The sequence below is a fragment of the Styela clava genome, chromosome 2, assembly GCF_964204865.1.
Source record: "Styela clava chromosome 2, kaStyClav1.hap1.2, whole genome shotgun sequence".
NCBI classification, from domain to species: domain Eukaryota; kingdom Metazoa; phylum Chordata; class Ascidiacea; order Stolidobranchia; family Styelidae; genus Styela; species Styela clava.
The window spans coordinates 22,909,515-22,930,226 of record NC_135251.1 but is presented as its reverse complement, the minus strand read 5'-3'; the positions used below and the strand labels follow the sequence as shown (position 1 = coordinate 22,930,226).

The 20,712-nt window shown below is 34.9% G+C and overlaps 1 protein-coding gene across 1 annotated transcript; it reads left to right on the top strand.

Annotated features, from left to right (window-relative positions):
- The first annotated feature begins 6,687 nt into the window (after positions 1-6,687).
- Positions 6,688-12,938, top strand: LOC120336874 (uncharacterized). Its single transcript, XM_039404644.2, has 3 exons — positions 6,688-11,321; positions 11,565-11,907; positions 12,163-12,938. Exons 1-3 carry the CDS (start codon positions 11,238-11,240, stop codon positions 12,603-12,605), a joined length of 870 nt encoding a protein of 289 aa, XP_039260578.2. The 5' UTR covers positions 6,688-11,237; the 3' UTR covers positions 12,606-12,938.
- Positions 12,939-20,712: the final 7,774 nt, after the last annotated feature.

The following is a 20,712-nucleotide window of genomic DNA, read 5'->3' as shown; positions in this document are numbered from 1 at the left end:
AAAGAATTCTACATTCATTCAACCGATGACTATAATATATTGATTTAAAATATATTGCGTCGATACAAAAACCTTGAGGCAGTCTAGTGAGGTTTGTTAAACCACGAAATGATTCTATCTGTATATAAAATTGTATACTTGATCTTCAGGTCGTGTTTGTTTTTGAAACGCAGCTTATTTCAAGCTTAATTCAAAGTAATTTATGCTGTTTTATGATTTTTACGTTGTGCTGATAGACTGATCTAAATCTGCATCTGCCATAAGAATACGTCCGGACAAGGTCATCCATCGATTCAGCGTCGCGCTCATCCAAATACAGCGGATTTTGTACAAAGATTTGTATCCAAAGTACTATAAAATCGAACTCTTCCTTAAAGAAGTGCAACACAGTTTTTGAATTTCTTCCCTCTCGGACATTCAAAATGCGTTTTTAATTTTTTTTTTCTGAAATATCAGTTGGTACTTAGTATGCACTCACATATTATCTCACATCATCGTATAGCAAACCTACTTTCATGACAAGTTAAAAACTCGTCTGGCAGGATTTCACAACATTCATTGTGCCTATTGCCATATAGTCTGTATTTTAGTCTAGGCCTAAGATATTCCGAAGCTTCGCACATGTTTTGATTCTATAACAGTATGTGAACTGGCTTTAAACGTATTACTTGCTTCCTGCAGGAAAATCTGATCTTATATTTATTAAATTCAAACGCATTTATTAATTAATCAATACTTTATCCGTGAATTGATGTTTGAAACAAATGACATGAACGTACGTTTTAATGAATTAAGGTATGAATTACGTCAATATGCGCGTACTGTAATAAAACCCACGCATATACTCAAGCATTCGTCAAAGTGCTCGTGTGGGATAGTGTTATTTTGTCACATCACTTTATATGAAACAAGTTTTATTGTCTATGTAGTGAAACCATTCGAGGAAAACTCATTTAGACTGTTTCTTGGCTTTTATTAACTTAAAGATTACTACTATACTAAAACAAGAAAAATAACAAGTTACAAGATGTAGCAATCCTGACGCACGCTAACCAAATAAAACCTTCGCATTGCCACGAGACTATTAACGATGGTGCCACGTTGGCCACATTAGGTGGCGCTAATTCAATTTCATCACAATCACGCCACCCAGAAAGATCATGTATATATAACAGAATATAAAGTAAGCACGAAAATTACAAAATGAAAATAGCACTTCGTACAATAAAGCTAAGAGATTTTATCTCCGTACCGATCCGGGCTCTTACGTATTCTACCAGAGCGACGAAGTTGAGGGCTTTCAGTATCTTCTACGGGAGTTTCCGAATTTTCATCCGAAGTAGAATTTAATTCATCCTGAGCTTCTGGCAAATCAGCGTCATTCAAATCATTTTGAGTCTCGGTTGGTTTAGCTTTAGATTGGTCGGGACATGGCGCCAAGTCTTTCACAGAAACTGTAGTTTGTCTTCCATCTGAGTGGCGTACCAGTGCATATTTGGAATTGGCATTCTATAGATCCACCACGTCGCAGAGAGGTTAGGTCTTTGTCCGAACGAATTTTCGAAGCAACACACTACCCCTTGAAAGTAGCCAATCGGGGAGCGATTGGCCCAGCATCGATCGTCGTTGAAAACCAAACAACCGTTCATGTGGAGTCGAGTTAGTAGACGTACATAATAAAGATCTTACGTTATGCAAGGCATCAGGTAAGACAAATTCCCAGGCGGCCTCTGGTAATTTTTGAGAAGCCAGAAGTAGCTTTATAGTCTTCCATAACGTTTGATTGATCCTTTCACACTGAGCATTTCCCGTTGGATGGTATGGAGTGGAATTGCTGTTAGCAACGCCCCTTTTTGCAAGAAACTCCGTAACATCTCTTGATAAGAATGACCGGCCTCTATCGCTATGTACGTATTCAGGTAATCCCACCAGTGAAAATAAGGAAGAAAGGCACTGTATCACAGTTGTAGAAGTCATATCTTTACAAGGATAGGCAAATGAAAAACGACTGTATTCGTCAACAATTATCAAAATATACTGCTTTTTACCACAAACGGGACCCTTGAAATCAATGCTGATTCGTTCCAGCGAACGAGTTGCTCTAAATAATTCATGCTTGTAATTGCCTATAAAATATCGCGGCTTTAGCTCCGCACATTGCAAATGTGCAGTTGGAGCAAATGTGTTTTACATCTTCAGTAGAGAAAGGCAGATTCTTAGATCTGATGAAATGTGACAATCTCCTAACACCCGGGTGACCAAGTTGTTCATGAATACTTTTGAGGTCAAAATCAGGATTGCCAAAAAGGCAACTTATTCGAGACATAGTATCAGGGGCTACATTATCAATCCCGGCTCTATGAACAACAGTATAATTGTAGCAACTAAGTTCCAATTTCCACAATGACAATTTAGTGTTTTTAATTTTGCTTTTATGTTTTTTTTGTAAAATGAAAGACAGGGCCCGTTGATCTGTAATTAAGCAAAACTTTCTACCATGTAACAAATAACTCCATTTTCTGACTGCTTCTATAATAGAAGCAGCTTCATTCTCAATTGAAGGGTACTTTATTTCACTTTTAGATAGTGTACGGGAAGTAAAAGCCACCGGACGACCACACTGATTTAAAATAGCAGCTATTGCGTTATTAGACACATCACACTCAATGATGAAAGTCTTGCTTTCGTCTATACTCCCGAGACAGGCATTTAGTAGATCGCTTTTCAAAATTTCAAAACATCTCATAGCATTGTTTGAAAGTGGAAACCCCGATTTTCTAGTCAAGGGAATTATTTTATCAGAAAATTTAGGAATCCATTTGGAATAGTAAGCAAACATTCCACGGCAACGCTTTAAACTCTTAGAATCACGAGGAGGCTTCATGTCGATCAACGGTTTAAAATGCTGAGGATCCGGTTCAATAGTGTTATGTGATAGTAGATGACCCAACAGTGATAGTTCAGTAGCAGAATAAACGGATTTATCTTGGTTTAAAGTTAACTCACAATCTTTGGCAGCAGAGAGAAATGCTTTCAGTCGTTCATCGTGTTCTTCCTTGTTCGTACCATAAATAGTGACATTATCTAAGTAAGCCAAAGTTCAAGTCGTATTTGGCAATGATAGAGTCAATATACCGCTGGAATGCAGCTACACCATTAGTAACACCAAATGGAAGCCTGCAAAATTGAAAAAAGAGCCAGAAGCTTCAAATGCAGTTAAAGATCTATCACTTATTGCTAATGGCACTTGGTGGTAAGCCGATTTCAAATCTATAGTAGAAAATACACGTCCTTTAGCTACCTCATTTACTATCTCGTCAATTTTGGGCAATGGGTAGGCGTCTAAATAGGTGTATCGATTTATCGTTTGAGAATAATCAATTACGAGACGTTTCATATGCCGGGCATCTTTGCTCACAATAACTTGTGCTTTCCATGGGGATCTTGAAGGCTCTATACCTCCCTAAAGAAGACGAGATATCTCGGCAACCTTCCGGTTCAAGTGCAATTATGTAGTTTACGCTCGGTTTTCATTGTTTTGCTTAAACGACATATTAAATGAATTTTAAACTAAAGTACTCAAACTTTAAATCTGGTCAAACCAAACATTTTCGGCGATTCAACCCGAGTTCTTTTATTGCATTTGATATATTGTATATGACTATCTATATCAGGGGTATGTAAAATTTTTGTCAGCAGGCAATAAAACCAACTTCAGACATCTAGTTGGGCCACACAAAAAAAAATGTTTTTCCATGTACACAACGAATTGAATAAGTCACACAATGCAAAATTTTATTTATTCAACATTTTAAAACTATGCTCAGAGCAAATTTAATCAGCAACTCCAAGTAATATATTTATAAAATTAGTGATTTTAAAATTTTTACACGAACTACTTGTTGTGTTGGTGAATTGCCGCTATATGTTGATCAAGAGCTATGACTTAATTGTCAAGCGCGTTGCGTTGGGGACATTCTTGAAGAACATTCGAATAGTGAACCTGGTCGCGCTAGCATGTGTCTCACTGGATCTACTCTAATAGACTTTTTAGTCAACTTATAGAATTTGCGTGCTTGCCTCAATTATGCATTATAAATAAACACTACACTAATGAAGTCCTACCAAGTGTATCACATCGTATACCTCTACAAATTGAGGAACCGACATAGTAAGACTTCGGCTAAAACTATCTGCAATTACGGGGACACATCTTGTTTTTTTTTATTGGAATTTGAGAATTTCAAAACTTCGACGTATTCTCGGTTCACGGTCACGTGGGAGAGAGCCAGTTTACAATTAAGACAAACATTGTCCTACATTTGCTTTAGTATTGTGGCGAGGACTAATATATTCCTAAGATAGTTCAGCAGCTACCTAAGGCGCCTTTTGGCAAATAATACGACATCGACTCATTTTAATAAGCGCAGCACATAGCTGTAGAACGGTCGGAAACGTGTTTTTCAATTTTTCTATTATGACGTCACGGATTCGGGGGATTGGATTCGAGTTCATTGCCTATTACTCGGATTCGTCGAATTCGCCCATTCCTACTAGCAACTGACGAAATACATTAACGACAACCAGAGCGCCAAGAAGAGAGAATGCGGCTATAACCAACCAAGCCTTATCGCTCAGCGACAAGGGAAAGGAACGATTATGTATTTCACCCATGTGAGCGTTTTTTAAGCATAAACTGTCGGATTAGAATTTTAACCTTGATGGAAAAGGCTGAGGGTTGACAAGGTCGCCGGGTTTGGACCCGCGGGTCGCCTGTTAAACGCCCTTGATAGTTCAGAGCTTACCATACAACAAACTTTAGATATTGCGGAAATGCAGGGCACGGTATGATTGTATTTAATTTTAAAGTAAAAATATTCTTCAGGAATAACATTCTAAATTTTGAACAGCCCGTTGCCTCTAACATTTTCCTTAAAAATATTTCGGAAGGATTTGGGGTTTTTTCAACAATTATATATTGACCTTTCGTTAACTTTTATATCAGGCCTCAAGTCTGGCGAAAAAATGTTAAACGTTCGTGACTAAAAGTACATAAAGTTAGTAGTATAAATAAAGTAGATCGGATATTACAGAAACTTTCCACTCGAACTTTTTAATCTAATCAATAGCTTGTAACCTATTGACCTTTATCTAAAGTGATAGGCATTTTACTTTTCACTTTTTTTGAAGTACGCTCAAATTTGACTCTGGGCAAACCACAAAATACTGATAATTCTACCCCGACTCCTATTATTGGATGTTACAGATTGCATGTAGTTTATGCATATGGTACTCAGTTTGTTGTGAGCTTTGATATGTTCTCTTGCTTTGCCTTTGTATTTTCGTAAAATTTTACCCGAATATGCTCATCGTATCATTTACTAGTTTCCTTTATCTTCACATAGAAAAATAATCACGTGACTTTCTTTACAACGGCAACTGAAAACACTCACCATTAATCGCTCTATTCTATTTTTAAAGTAGCCAATGTCATTTTTTCCTAGCTTCTAAAACTTGTTTAAAGTATGATTGAATTCTCAGTTTGAATGAGAAATGTAATTCGTAACAAAATTGGTAACTGCATGGTTATATATCGTACTAATCAGTCACATGGTAGATCACGACGGTAAATATGATTAACAATATAGAATTATTTTTATTTCAACATCAGAGTCTATTCCAAAATTCAAAATATAATTTTGGGTTCCGATTTGGGAGTCGGAATCTTAGTTTGAAAAATCAAGTCCTTTTAATAATTCTCTCCAAATCATGATGAAATACATCAGCTCATTAAATGAAAACATTGATTTATGTACAAATCATAAATGTTAACTGCGATGTAATTAAATGCAATTACTTTCGGTCATAAAAGATTGTTTCAGCGCTATCGTTGGTTTATTACACAACTTGAGCGGTATGTATAGGTTCATAGATTAAGCAAAAGTAAGATAGCAATTTATAATAATTCAAATTTAAGAATATTTGATCAGCTTAGCTCAGGCCTTTAATAGGCGAAGGGCTTTGTTAATCTATTCAGAATTTAACAAAATTATGTTTTTATTGTTGTAATATTTTTCAAAAGCAGACAAATGTGGAATATAAGTTGATTGTGTAAGTTAAAACGGTTGTCATTTTGGTTACTCACAATATTAATAAAAAACGTCACAAACAAATATCGGGATAATTGAATACTGATCGAAATTGTTTTCTACTAAAGGCTACTTAAATGTGAACTATTGTTAGATTACTTAAATAATTAATCTTTGTTGTTATTGATAAAATGTTTCGACGTATATACTATATTATTACTTCAACCTGGTTAGATTGATCAATATGTATTAATTACATCGTGAATATTTGAAAATAATGTTTTGAAATCATTAGTGATCGCCAGTGTCACTCAGATAGTTTTGGTCTAAAAATCAGTTCACACAAATAAATGATATTGTTCATTCGTGTTATTTCACTTTAGAAATGAGTGAGAGAATTTAGGACAAATCAACACAAGCCAAGTTTATCAGAGAAAAGCTGCGTCACTGACATTGCCATGGATCGACAGTTTGTCCGCAACCATAGAGCGTTTTCACACGAACCAGTAATTTGAAGGCTTAAAATGCAATTATGCGAGCGCAGTTAGTAAATTGTTTTCCGGTCAACAAACCAATGTCGGATGCAAGTCAATTATTTTATTCATAACTTAAAATATTTATTCATAAAGAAATATCCAACCACATAGTTCAGTGCCAAAGCACAAACAAATAAATAAAGCCTTAGGGCAAAATGAGTGGCAATTTAATAATGCAATTACCTAACCACAGATGTGAAAATAACTACCTCCGAATTTTGTAAGTTATTTTTATGTGGGAGAAAAAGTAGAAAATTACCACCATTGGAGAGTGTATAATAGACCTGTTCTTGATGTTACATGATATCCATTTTAGAGCGACTGTTCATGAAAATGTCAGATATTTTTCACATAACTACCAGTGATTGTTGCTACATTTGTATAGTGTTGAGTAAATATGGATCTTATTCAACCATTCCATATTTTTAGTTGTTTGAGTCGAATATATTTACTTAACATACGCTGGCTGAAAAACGTTAATTTTGAGGTTTATTGCTATTTCAGAGCTGCATACATCTGCATTTTCCGAGCTTTGGATTTATGAATAATTGTTGACATTTAATTGGTGTGAAGAATAATGTTCGCACGTAAATGCAGGTTAGAGTATGATAGCGGTCAATTTTCCCAGAAATTGAAACATTTTTCAGCATTCCCAATCTGAAATTTAAATAGCTTGGCTTGACGTTTTCCTAAAATGCATTTCGGAAAGTTTTGGGTGGTTTTTACTAATTATAAATCGATATTTTGTTAACTTTTATTTTGTGCCTCAAACGAACGAAAAATTTTGCACGTTAGTGACCAAAAGTACATAAATTTAGTAGTATAAATAAAGTAGATAGGATATGACGAAACTTTTCCTGTCAAACTCTCTAGATCTAATCGATAGCCTAGAACATATTGACATTTATCGGAAGTGACTAAGCATTTCAGAGTGACCGATTACCATTTTCATAACGTTCAAGTTGGTATATCAAAAGTTTTCATTCACTGGATATAAATACTGCATAAATTAGAGCTGATTTGAAGTTTGTTATGCGCTCAATTGATCGCCGCTGATTTTGTTTGACGGAATTAAGTGTCTCTCAATTCCTAATTGTCATAAAAGCAGAATTAAGCATTCCTTTCATTTATGCTAACACGCTAATAAGACCATGCTTAATGTTGTGAAAATAACCAATCGGGATTAATAATACTTTCCGGTCACGCACTTCCAGCAATGACACATAATAAAAAGTTTTCAGTAAATTTACCGGCAAATATTTGTAACGAATAAAGTGTCAGCTATAAATAAAAAGAAATTGATTCTACTATTCGATAGACAGATAGTATTACGCTAGCTGTAGCATATTTAGATACGGGATTTGCGAACCATGTGATTCTGCTTCTATATGAATTCTGTAATGATTTACTTTCTATATGAGTTTTTTTTAACAATCACGAATGATACTTCGCTGACTATGTGTCATTACCTGATTTCTAGTCAAATTATTTCAGTATTATTTAAAATAATAACACGTTATAGCTTTGTTAATGATCGAGACTTATTGCTGTAATCAATATTGATCGTCTGGGACATATTAGGGTTGTTTCAGTAAGCCGCGTATTGAACAAAGAGTTATGGTAAATGAACTGTTGAGATCTAAGGACCTGAAAAGTGTTGATCTAAATACGGCAAAGGAGGTTTAAATGTTTTGAAGTTAGGGAGATAAAATAGTCAGTTATACATTGTTTTCTGATCGAACTAGGCCTAAAAGTTGAGTCTTAGGCGTTTTCTTGACTTCAGAAACATACGATTGGCAATTCTTGTTGCAGGCTTATTTCGAAAGCACTTTTCATAGCATCGCTATTGTGTATACATCTTTCGTCAGTCAATTTTTGGCTTGCGTTTGTTTTTGATAAAAAATGCTTGTTATTTGTAAAGGTATCGCCAGAATTGTGTCGCACATCCTGTAAAACATTCGACTCATTTCATGATGTTGGTAGGTACAAGCGGTTTCTTCTCATAGCCGCTTACAATTTTGATTGTTCATTATTCTTTCTAAGTACTTATTATGTTGTTACCCCACAAAGAAGAGATTTGTATGAATATCAAAAGATTAGATTTCACGAGGGCTTGAAACAACTCTTTGTTACACGAATAATAACTCCCCAAGATGCGTTTCTTACAAAATGCTGCCCCTGAATAAATTCTGTCCGGCACACAATTTGGCATATTATTGGAAAGTTTTTGGACATAATTTAGCATATTCTGGGAAGCTGAACTTTTGAACGTCCAATCAAGCACTCTCCTTCACAAAAAAAAAATCATATCTTTACTAAGTATCTTCAAAAATACAAATTTGTACAAGAAAGAACGTCGATCAGTTTGTAAGCTTGACATTCTATTTATGTTTCTGAGCATTCTTTGTTCTCAAAAATACTATGTATATTGTTGTTGTTGTTATATGTTTCATGGCGCTTATAACTTCTGTGGTCTTTTGCGCCATTGATCAATTCGAATTGAAAATACTGTGCTAACATATTATACAATGTTTTCAAATAAATATTTATACAATCAAATCAATTACAATAAGTATCTAGTCCTAAATATTTCTGCCCGTAGACAAAATAAATTTAATAACAGTTTCAATAATGTCCCTGTTACTAAGCACTTCTTCCAAAGTTGGTTCCAATTTAAATTTTCTGGCTTTGCGAATAACTGGAATTCTCTGTTAATTATATTGCTGACAACGCAGTAGAATGTGGGCTACGGCCTCAGGTACAAAACACTGTTCGCAATATCTGTCGAATTGACAACCAATTTTATGTAAATGTGCATTCAGGGCGCAATGGCCAGTTTGCAATCGAAACAAAAGAGCTTGATATTTGCGTGATGAGGTTTCGTTTTCGAGTCGTGACATTGCGGAGGGCAAAATCATATTTCGTCAAAAGTGTGTTTGCTTCTAAATTGAAATAGTGTTTAGAACTGACAAGGTGGACAGAAGTGCAAATAGATTCGTTACCCCTGCTTCAGATACTAATACGATAATCTAATTTGGGCGAATGCTTTTTATTTCCATAATTTCCATTTTACACCATTTCTAAAAATTCATGATAATTTTCAATTTAATGTATATATGTGATATAATGATATTATATTATATTCAATTGTCATTATAGAAACGCGATCATTTCCGTTTTGTATTCTGAAAGTACTTGAAAAAGCGCTTGCCAATTGAGCTATTTCTGTACTTCCTTGGTTCCCCAAAACTTCATGACTTACTTTTCAAAAAAAGTGTTTTTGCTTTCTATTGAATAAATAAAAGTTTTTCAATGCATGACTGAACTTGTGTGACCCGCTTACTCAGCTGGGACTGAGAGAGCCTCTTGCAATGACGAATAGGTTCATTACCCCTGCTCCAGATACTGATAGAACAATCTCATTCAAGCATTGCAAATTATTAAATGCTTTTTATAAATTTCATTTTACACCATTTCTATAAATTCATGATAATTTCAATTTTAATTTATATATGTGATGCAATAATATTATGATATAATAATTAATTGTGACTATCGAAACGTGAACATTTCCGTTTTGTAATCTAGTAGTACGTAGAAAGCTTGCCAATTGAGATAATTCTGTATTATATCATACATCATCTTGCTTCATTTATGACAATACATTTTAAACAGTTCAAAAGTTTAAATTAAAATTAATTTAAACTAGCAAATCGTGTAAATTAGTTTCATTTTCAACATAAACTGTCACTGAAGTATGAATAATATTTCCGTGTACTGTATAACTTTAGAATGCGATGTTGAATATATAGACAACAATGAAATTTTAAAATAAAACGAAATTTTGAGAAAATATATTCTGCTGCCATTTAACTTACAATTACTTGAAACAGCTAAGACGGATGAAGGCACCGAGATAGGAAATATCAGGTTGTCATAAATAGGTGAAATGGGTACAGGTTAAATGCAGAGTCGGTCGAGGTGGTATTTTAACACGAAGTCGAACAGAAATAAATTCATTAAGCATATATATCAATCCCGGACGACATGTGACATTTTATCGGTTTGTCGACGTCTTAATATTTTGAGCTTCAGTTGATTGAGGAAAGTTTGAGGACCGCAGTTGCTCGAATAATATATATGGATGTAAATTTGAATGTTTTTTCAAAGTGCAGTTAATCTAGATATGAATCCTATGAAATCGTAGGAATATTTTATACATAAACCCCACTTTAGTCGCTTTATTTTATGGATAAATATTAGTAATATATAATCAAAATTCCGTTAAGTTAATATTATTTATTGATGGAACAAAATTAAACATTTTTGAAGTAATTGCAATATTTAGAAATGGTTTGATATTATAAAAATATGGAAACAAAATGGGAAATTAGTTTAGTCTTGTTGATCATTGTCTGACATTTCACTAATGCATTTTATAGGCCAAAATTTAACATTTTTGAATGCAGTATTTAGAAATGGGTCGATATTATACGGATAAGGAAATTTAGTTTTAAATTTTGTTGATCATTGTCTGACATTTCATTTGGGCATTTCAGTTCGGAATTTTACAGAAATGTTTGCAAATTATAGTATCGTATGGTAAGAAACCATGTCGACAAATTGTCGATACGAATTTCAGTTAAAGCACTTTGGATTTAAAGATTGCAAACCAAGAAGATTTCAAACTCTTCAGGTTGGTTTAAATTTGTTACAATTAATTTGTAAGCATGCGGTATATCCAGATAAGAATTACCTTGTGGAATTTAGTTCACATGAATAAATTTCTAACTTAACAAAGATTATTCATAGAAAAGTCTTCTTGAACGACAAAGTTGTTTAAAACTTCAATTGAATTTCCTTAGAAACAAATAGTTTTTTTTTAAATTATATTGCAAAATCGTAAAATATATAATTTCATTTTCCCCGTAATTTACAGTGGTCGCGAAGCAAATTTCTTTTCGTCATTTATCGTCTCTTTACCTTCACGTTTCAACTGGGATGGATGATCGCCGGTTGCATTGGAAGATCAGATTCATACTTTTTCAAACTATCAAACTGGTGCATGTTCTATAGCACAATATATTATGGATTTGCCTGTATTTCTGCAATCCATGGTTTGTTTGTCAACAATGAAAAAAATGAAAAAAAGAAGTCATCAGCTACATGTGGATATTATAACAACGCTCTTACTCAAAGTACAGAGGAAATTAAAAAAATAAAATTATCTATTTCTGAATCAATTGATGTTGAAGCGACACAGAATATTGAATCAGATAACGGTATATGAGTTTATAAAATAAAACGTTTATGATTTCACGCTCCATTTTATCTTTTTGAAATCGGTATGACTGTGAAAAAATGTAGTAGTAATATTTTAGTATTAATTACAACAGTTTTATCTTTGTGTGTGCGGTAGTGCGAGCTTTTAGTGAAGCCCATAAAATAGTTTAATTCTTAATATTTCACCGTTTTCTATGCAGTCCTGTCAAATCCTGTTATCTTTTTCTGAAAGTACTGTAATTTATTTTTATCAGACGATCTTCGCTGGTTTCACAGAATCACCTGGATATTCCATACAATAGCATTGGATACCGTTGTTCTTGTGACAGCTGTATACTGGATTGCAGTTTTTCCAACTGAAGCTAAAGAAGATCAAGATATTCACGGCTATGCAAAACACGCTATGAACATAGGATTACTTTTTATAGATATGCTGTTTGTCAACACACCCGTGCGATTTTTACACACAATATACATGATCCTTGCATGTGTTTGTTACTCCGTTTTTCTTGTAATTATTCACTTTGTTGGACTAGAATCATCTGTTTATGGTTTTACAAATTTTGACGAAAATCCGGGTTTGGCAGCTGGCGTTTTGGCTTTAGTAACTTTCGTTGGATCATGGATTTTTCATTCATTATGGTTTGGAATTTACCATTTCCGATGGTTCTTAAGTAGGTCTTGCCATGTTGAATGAAATTATGAAAAAGACTGCTGTTTACAGGCGGTCCAATTTATTTTGCAATCTCAAAATAGTTGAATTTCGAGTGTTTCAACGCTATTTTTTTATTAAGAAACAGCATCAGTACTTCAAACAAGATTAGAAACTGTATAACACAAGTGAAAATAAAACCTCATTTATGATTTGATTTATTTGTTTTATTAATCACTTTGTTTTTATTTCGTTAGAACCGCTTTTGCTATATATGATTAAAACACTTTGCAATTTGAAATGATTTGTATATATAAGATATTTTATCCAATTCAATAAATTTTGAATAAATAAACTATATTTTACAAGTCTAAAGAAGTTTAATCAAGATAGGATGATGGTTACTTAAAGTTCGTTTTGATTTTTTATAATTATCACGTAACAATATTTCAAATGTGGGAACGAATCAGCGAAATTTTAATGCGCATGAATGTGGGAGAAAGGCAAATATGACCCAGTCTGGGTGTAGATTCCATGTCCGAGTGGTTACGTACTTCACACTGCTGATGAAAGCACATTGGCCAGAATGCTAGGGGTTCAATACAGTGTATTTTGCAGATGTTTAACATGGAGGTAATATGTGGTTATTATTTGCTGTCTTATTATCACTGAAAATGTCACATATGTATTCGCAGTGACGTGGTTGGAAAATAGTGTCACATAACAGGCCAATAAAAACTTTAATTACAAAAGGCAATAAGAACTTTAAAGCAGTTTGTTGCCATTTAATAAAGGTCAAATATCTAAAGGTCAAATATTCTGTTTCTTTTTTTTTATTTAATATCAATATTGTGATAATCTTTAATGGCGCGGCGTGACTTGGCAAAACCGAAAATGAAGGTTTCCATCTGGACTAGACAATGATAAATATGGGTTGTATGTGAGCAGACAAAATAAACCAAGCAGCCATGAGTATATTTCCATAAATTTTGAATACAAATACTGAGAAAATAAAATATAAAAAATATGGAGTTCAGACACTTGATAAACCAAGATTCATGTTATTAATTGAATAGTTGAAAAATAGAATTTGTGGTTAAAAGGAATATTATATGGGCAGTTCTAAGTCATATTATCTAAGTCTAGACTCATATGTAAAGAGCTATTATTATTAGAAAACATCAATATTTCCGGATCCTTTCGTCTTCGCAATTTATTACACACTTGGCTAAAGTGGTTAAATTGGTATTGAACAATAAATTGGTTATTGAGCACCATATTCAATAAAAAATATTTGAACAGCCTCAGCAAATATTTTAAATGAATGGGAAAAGATTTTAAGATTCATTATATTCACGGAGTAATTTCCTATGAAAGTAGCACGGGTGCAATTCACGTGTGATAGGGTGAGTGCAATCGGCACTCAGGCAATCGGCACTCTCACTTACGATGTTTACTTCGCAAAACAAAACACAGTATAAATACATAAGCTACTCACTGGATCGATTATCCACGGCAACTTAGCACATGTCTGTATCATTTTGTATATTTTCTGAAGCTGTCAGGATATCGATGGAGAGTCAACAAATATTCATATTTCGCAAACTATAAGGCATTAAAAGTAGATTCATCATATTCCTAAGGCGAGTATAATTCAGTCCATATCGTAGTTAATACGCATCTAAATGTTTTAGGGAATGTATTTGCCTTGATTTGAAGAGGATATTTGTAAATAGCAACTAATTAAATATTTAAACTAATTATTCTACCCCGGTATGGAATAGGACTTTCATATATATCCCGGGGAGAATAACGCCGATGAGAACGCTTCATCATATGGCGTATCGCGACTTCTCGTCTGGTTACCAGTCCATGTCGGGTATAGGATTCATTAGCCAGTTAATATTTGGTTGTATGGGCGTGGCGGTAGAGGAAGCCGTAACCGACCAGCGGTTACGTTAAACGCCATACGCGAGGAGTCCAGGAATCTTCTTGCACATAATTACCCTCTCACGGGATTCGAACCTGCAAACCCGCGTAGGGTAGTCAGAGGTGCGATGTCAGCCGCATTCCTGACGCTTAGCACGATGTGTGATTACTATGAAATGTATGAAACTTTTAAAATAAAATAGACATTTATATAAGTTTCTGCATTTTCCAATTCGCGAAATTGACTCGATAAATATAAAAAAAGGAATTTATCAACATTATGAAACGCCCTTTAATATAGATTCAAGTTAAAAATATCAATGCGGTCGCGACTGACAAAAATTTCGTAGTTTTCTCACTTACTATCCGACAAATAACTTATTGAAAGTGTATGATGAACTTTTCAGAAAGTTGTGAAAATACTGACGTCGAATAAATGCAGCTCTTGTATCTTGTGTGTCTTCTTCGTGTTGCCCTACTAGCAAATGGAAATTATGAAACAAACAATGGATGCACCCAACCCAAACTAGAGGATGTCGTTGGGAACATGGTAATCCGTCATATTAAATATTCAGTGAAGCAAGAATCGACGACTTATAGGAGCAATATTGTGCAATCAGAAGAAGTCCATACTGTAGTCGAGTTTTATACTCTACAAGGTTATACCTGATGACTTACACCCAACAATCGTAATTTTGAAGTCTGTGTAATAAATCAGTCCGAGTTGCTCTCGATCCTATTACCTAATGTTCCTAGTCGAAGATTCCGATGTAACTGTACGTCAGAGAGGGTTGGCCAAAACCTATGAATTTGAATGGTGGGGTATCATACTGCTACCAATGAGAGTTTTTAAAAGTTGAAAGGTTTTGATAGCAAACTTACCGTACGATACATGTTGTTTATACTGTGGTGCAATGTGCCCATTAACGATATGAAAATAAATTCAGACGGGAACTAGTAGCGACTAATTTGATTGCATGAAAGAATCTAAAATGAATTTGAAAATGTAAAGTCTAATTCGCTACTCATAACTTATTTCCAACGTTTTTTATAAGTCAAGTTGAATAAAATTTTCCTTCGATAGTTACCTAACGAATGGTACCAGTTATTAAATCTTGGCGATGACTTTATGAAGGAAGCTCCGTGCTGGTCGTTCACAAATGTTAAAGAAACGCCAAATGGTGTTTACATCGATTTCAAGCACATTTACACAACCACAGTATATTTCTCACCCATGTGTAACCAGAGCAAAATATCACATTTATTAGTATTTTTTATTATAATCTACCAACGCATTTTAATTTTTTAGCTCACTGTCAGATGCAAGTTTGTGTACATTAGAATTTTGTAAAAAAGAAGTATTCAGCTTACGATTTTTTTCTTCATTGAATTTCACTTAGCTACATTAATTAAAATTATTCACTGCTAATCGCCTGCTATTATTTCTTTCCAAAAAAGATTTGAATATGATTTTGTACCAGTGCATTGGTATACAAGAGGAAACTCCATTGACAATCTGAACCCGAAATAGGGTATTCTTGACATTTTTCTACACAATAATCAATTTTCTAATGCTACAAATATTTCGCGCGATACAACCACAATTTAAAACAAGCAATTGCCGACTTCTTGAACATGAACCGACTCTAAACAACATAAAAACACATATCTTTGAAGTTTGATGAATATGAGCCATATAGCAAAATATTTGTGGATGAAGATGATTTTGTGTACGATCATCTTGATTTTAGGCGTAATTTGTATGTAAATTTGTAATATCCCTAATTTTAAATCAATGTAACTTCTAAACCATTAGATATCAAATGGTATGTAATATGTCTTATAAAAGCTAATCTAGTCTTTTATTTATAACTGGCATCATTTCTTACGAGATGTTTTGATGAGATGTGTAAGCCTATTTTTAGCCCCATCTACTAATTTTTTTGTATTTTGGTAAGATTTGACAACTTTTTTAGAAATGTGTCACCAATTTATATAAAATTTTGAAAAGTATACTCAATTACCTATCAGGATATATACGGATGACTTTCTTAAATTACGCATAACTCATTTTATTGCAGAATTTGTGCTATCGATTCCAATGGTTTGTGAACAAAATTGATCAACTATTTTGACGCCAAGTTTGCGTAACAACGCAAATGGCGACGACGACATTGTCGTGATAACGTTCACGCGACGTTTCGTGCTTTGCGTAAGGTAGATTGCGCAATTGCGCATTTCGTTGTTCACAGCTTGAGTTCAGATTGTGCCATTATGCATCAGTAAAATATCCTCGGACGCAGATAAAACCTCTATATTCAGACGAATCTTGATCGAACATAGATAAAATTGCTAAAAATTTAAAGGCCATTCTATATATGTTTATTATCTGAATATGGGACGCAAATGAATGGCCAATTTCGTGCTTTGCGTAAGGTAGATTGCGCAATTGCACATTTCGTTGTCCACAGCTTGAGTTCAGATTGTGCCATTATTGCATCAGTAAAATATCCTCGGACGCAGATAAAACCTCTATATTCAGACGAATCTTGATCGAACATAGATAAAATTGCTAAAAATTTAAAGGCCACTCTATATATATATGTTTATTATTTGAATATGGTACGCAAATGAATGGCCAAAGTGAAATATTTGATTCTCATGCATGTATGAGGTTCCGCCGGAAACACCAAGGCTAATTCTTCACCTTTGGATATCATGAAAATTGAAAAAAAAATTGCGAACGTGAAAGACATGGTGGCACCAGTAGCTCACCTGGTCAGTGTTTTACATTTTGCGGCCTCATTCGATTTTCGAAATTTATATTCATGAATTCGTTCATTGTGGGCATCGTCTATTATAGGATAAAATTCGCCTCATAGCTATTTGACATGAATACAAATAACTCGTGTCTGTTTATATAGGCGCTAATTATGAGGACCTAATTATCTAAGGTAATTTACTTTTGTTATTTTGTCAACTTCTCTGCACATTCTGTCGCATCAACCCATAATCTTACCGAAGCATTGAATGAAAATCACAAAATGTATGCAGGTTTTCAAATTGAGTTGGCTTGTCTGACAATATTTCTCCTACGGAATATTTTTTATCATTGCTTCAAGTAAAGTTAGGATGTTTGACGACTATAACTAGATAAGTATAAATCACTATTTGATTATTAGGTTATCAGTAAACAATGTATGAACAGAAAGTATATGGTGAATAACGAATACCAATAAATATATATACAAAAAGAAATGCATAATGCTACTGATAATCCACTATGCGCTCCCAAGTTTTTGGATAGCGTTTCAGTTTAGACAAAGACTGATATATAAATGAGCATTGTGACAAATAAATGTTTGACACAATTTTGCAATATCAATAATTGCAAATTATTTTAAATTTGTGTCATCAGTCGGTTTTCTTGTGTCTTAATGACCGACGTGGTAGATCTTGATTTAGCAAGGTATCAGGCCTGTGTGAAGTTATTCGTGTAGACCAGGGTTGTTATAAGGTTGAAGCCTGGATAACGCTCTAGGTCATGGTGATCCAAGGTTGTCGGCTCCGCGGGCCACAAATTTATTTTTTTATTGTTTGCGGGCCACAATAGTGCCAAGAATAGGTAAACAGTGCAATACAAAACAAACGCTTTTTTTTATTGTGCAAACACATAGTTATCAGACATAGCCATCCCAGGCTAATAGAATCCGCATTTGATTTTCAGTTTTCTATGATGCCTATATTGTTAGCATATGTTCCCGACCAAAAAGATAGAAAGCCAGATAATAATTTAGACTGTTATGCACATCATTCACCTTCGCCAATTGCCTCAGCTAGCCATAACACTATAGTCAATTCAGTGACATTAGTGTCAAATATATGTATCATTAATATGTAAGAATATGTTTTTCTGATTAATTTGATTACAAAACAACACGAAATGCGATTTATTTATTACTCTCCGAATGTGACGCGGGCCACAGATAATGAAGCGGCGGCGGGGCTGAGTTTGGACCACCCTGCTCTAGGTAGTTTCTTATAGTTTGAAGATGTTGGTGTCATCGGGGACTCAGTTGTTGGTTTCTGCGGGTGGTTGGGTTCGCTCTCTGGTGTTTATTCTTCTGGAGTACGGATTTTTGCTTCATCATCAGGTGGTATTGTTCGTGGCCGGTCAACGCCTTTGGACGTGCGGCCATGTTGAATTTGTGGCATGTATGGGGATGCCATATTTTGAAAGAGTTCGATAATTGGGCTCCTAGGCTCCTCCTCGATTTTGGATTCTGACATGATCTCCAAGGCAGGGAGTTGTCGCATGTGTTCAGTCCAGCGTTCCGCAGCCTTCATGTGACGATTCCTCAAGGCTTCCTCTCTGGCTGTTCTTGTTTCTCGCCATGTGTGTTGAGGTACGTATTTTCCGGGTGGAATAGGAATAAAGTCCCGAATTGGCCTACCAAATACCTGCATGGCCGGAGACATATTAGTATCCTGATCTGGGATGTTGCGATATTGTAGCATCGCTCGCTAGAATGCATCCGTGTTAATTCTCCATTTGTGAATATCTGTCGACTATGACAGGGTAGTTAAACACTTTATAGTGAAAATAGTCTGCACATATAAATTGGAATGGATATACTGGTTGGATTGTGGGCGTAGGTGGGTTGCTTGGCTGAGATGGTGCCATACGATTGCAGTGCTTGCATCTTGTCCTCGCAGCTATGATGCCATTTGGGATGCCTGGCCAGAAAACGGATGTCTCTGCTCGTGATGTCATGACATAGTCATAGATGATACTCTTGATGGGCAGAATGAGTGGATTTTAGGATGCGTTCCCTGAGGTACGGTGGAACCACAATCCGGTTCTTGTAGAGCAGAGTGGGCCTTTTTCGGCTCGGGTGCCAAAATCGGCTAAATTTAACGACATAATTCTTCCGCGTGCCTACCAATATAGAAACAATGCTTTGCTACTGTCAAAACAAAAAACTTTTTAAACATGTACAGACAGATCCACTATTCGGTAAAATATCAGTCCGGCAAATAGATTTGATTACTTTTCTTATTCTATATCAGTGAGCCTTCTGCTGCTGCATTACCGCTGATGGAGACTTTACATTGGTTTTATATTTGGTAACTTTCAAAAAAATAGACAAACTACTCGTTTCATCTTTTGGGATACTCCTATTACGAGACTTAATAAAGTTCATAACTGAGAACAAAGATTCACAAGCATATGTAAATGAAAACAGACATGAGTAATGCAGTTGCAAAGTTTTTAAGACACGAAATATTTTTGGCAATGGCATTCCAATCATGCAATAATTCGTTTTCTGCACTTCTTTCTTGTATTCCCTTCCCTAATCGCTTATAGTTCTTTCGAAATCAATTTAGAACAGTAAGGTAGCAAATAGTAACTCTAACCAACATGAGCTATACTTCATAAATCAGGCAGAAATGAAGAAAAAGGGCAGCACAGACGAACTATATTACGTAAGAATGTAGCCAAATGAATGTTGCGCTCTTCTCGACAAAATTTCTCGGGACCTCACTCTTTTGTTACGTCATAATATAATTCTTTGTAGTCAATTTTGGCACGCGTGCCAGGGGTTGCCTACCCCTGTTGTAGAGTATTATCCCGTCGTAAGTGTGGAGGTCGTTACGAAATCTATGATTTTCGCGTAGTTCCACGGGGAGTTCATACGGAATTCTGGGATGCCATCTTTGATCATAGTCATGAGTTTTGACACGCCTGGGTCGCTATTAGTGGCTACTTTTAGGTCGTCCCATGTAACTGATTGTAGGCTGTTGAGAGCATGGATTGTGGTGGCATTTTCGCAGGATGTGAGAAACTTTTCTGATTCATTAGATATGCAGATGTTAGCAATGAAAGAGCCAGGTAGAAAGGGTATCGAATTATGATCATTAGAATGCTCGATTGCGTTATCTAATGCAGATATGTCATCAATGTCATCTTTGTTGCTTTACCAACTGGATGTCTTGACATGCTGTCAGCCGCTAGGTTTTTTAGGTCTGGAACGTGTATCATTTTGAAATGATAGCGTAGCAACTTTTCTTTTAAGTTCATTAGGTGAGGGTTCGAAATGTTCTCCAGTGATCTGTCTTCAAATATTTTCAAGAGTGGTTTGTGATCAACAGCAACTGTTAGGTTCTCGCACCCAAGAACAAAATAGCGCGCTCTCTCAAGTGCGTCAACAACAGCTAGGGC

Bases quoted from the DNA above. Each gene is read 5' to 3' on its own strand.
- LOC120336874 (XM_039404644.2), top strand. From the start codon at position 11,238: ATGTCGACAAATTGTCGATACGAATTTCAGTTAAAGCACTTTGGATTT. The intron at 11,322-11,564 runs GTTGGTTTAAAT...CGTAATTTACAG, and splicing joins GAAGATTTCAAACTCTTCAG to TGGTCGCGAAGCAAATTTCT. The intron at 11,908-12,162 runs GTATATGAGTTT...TATTTTTATCAG, and splicing joins GAATATTGAATCAGATAACG to ACGATCTTCGCTGGTTTCAC.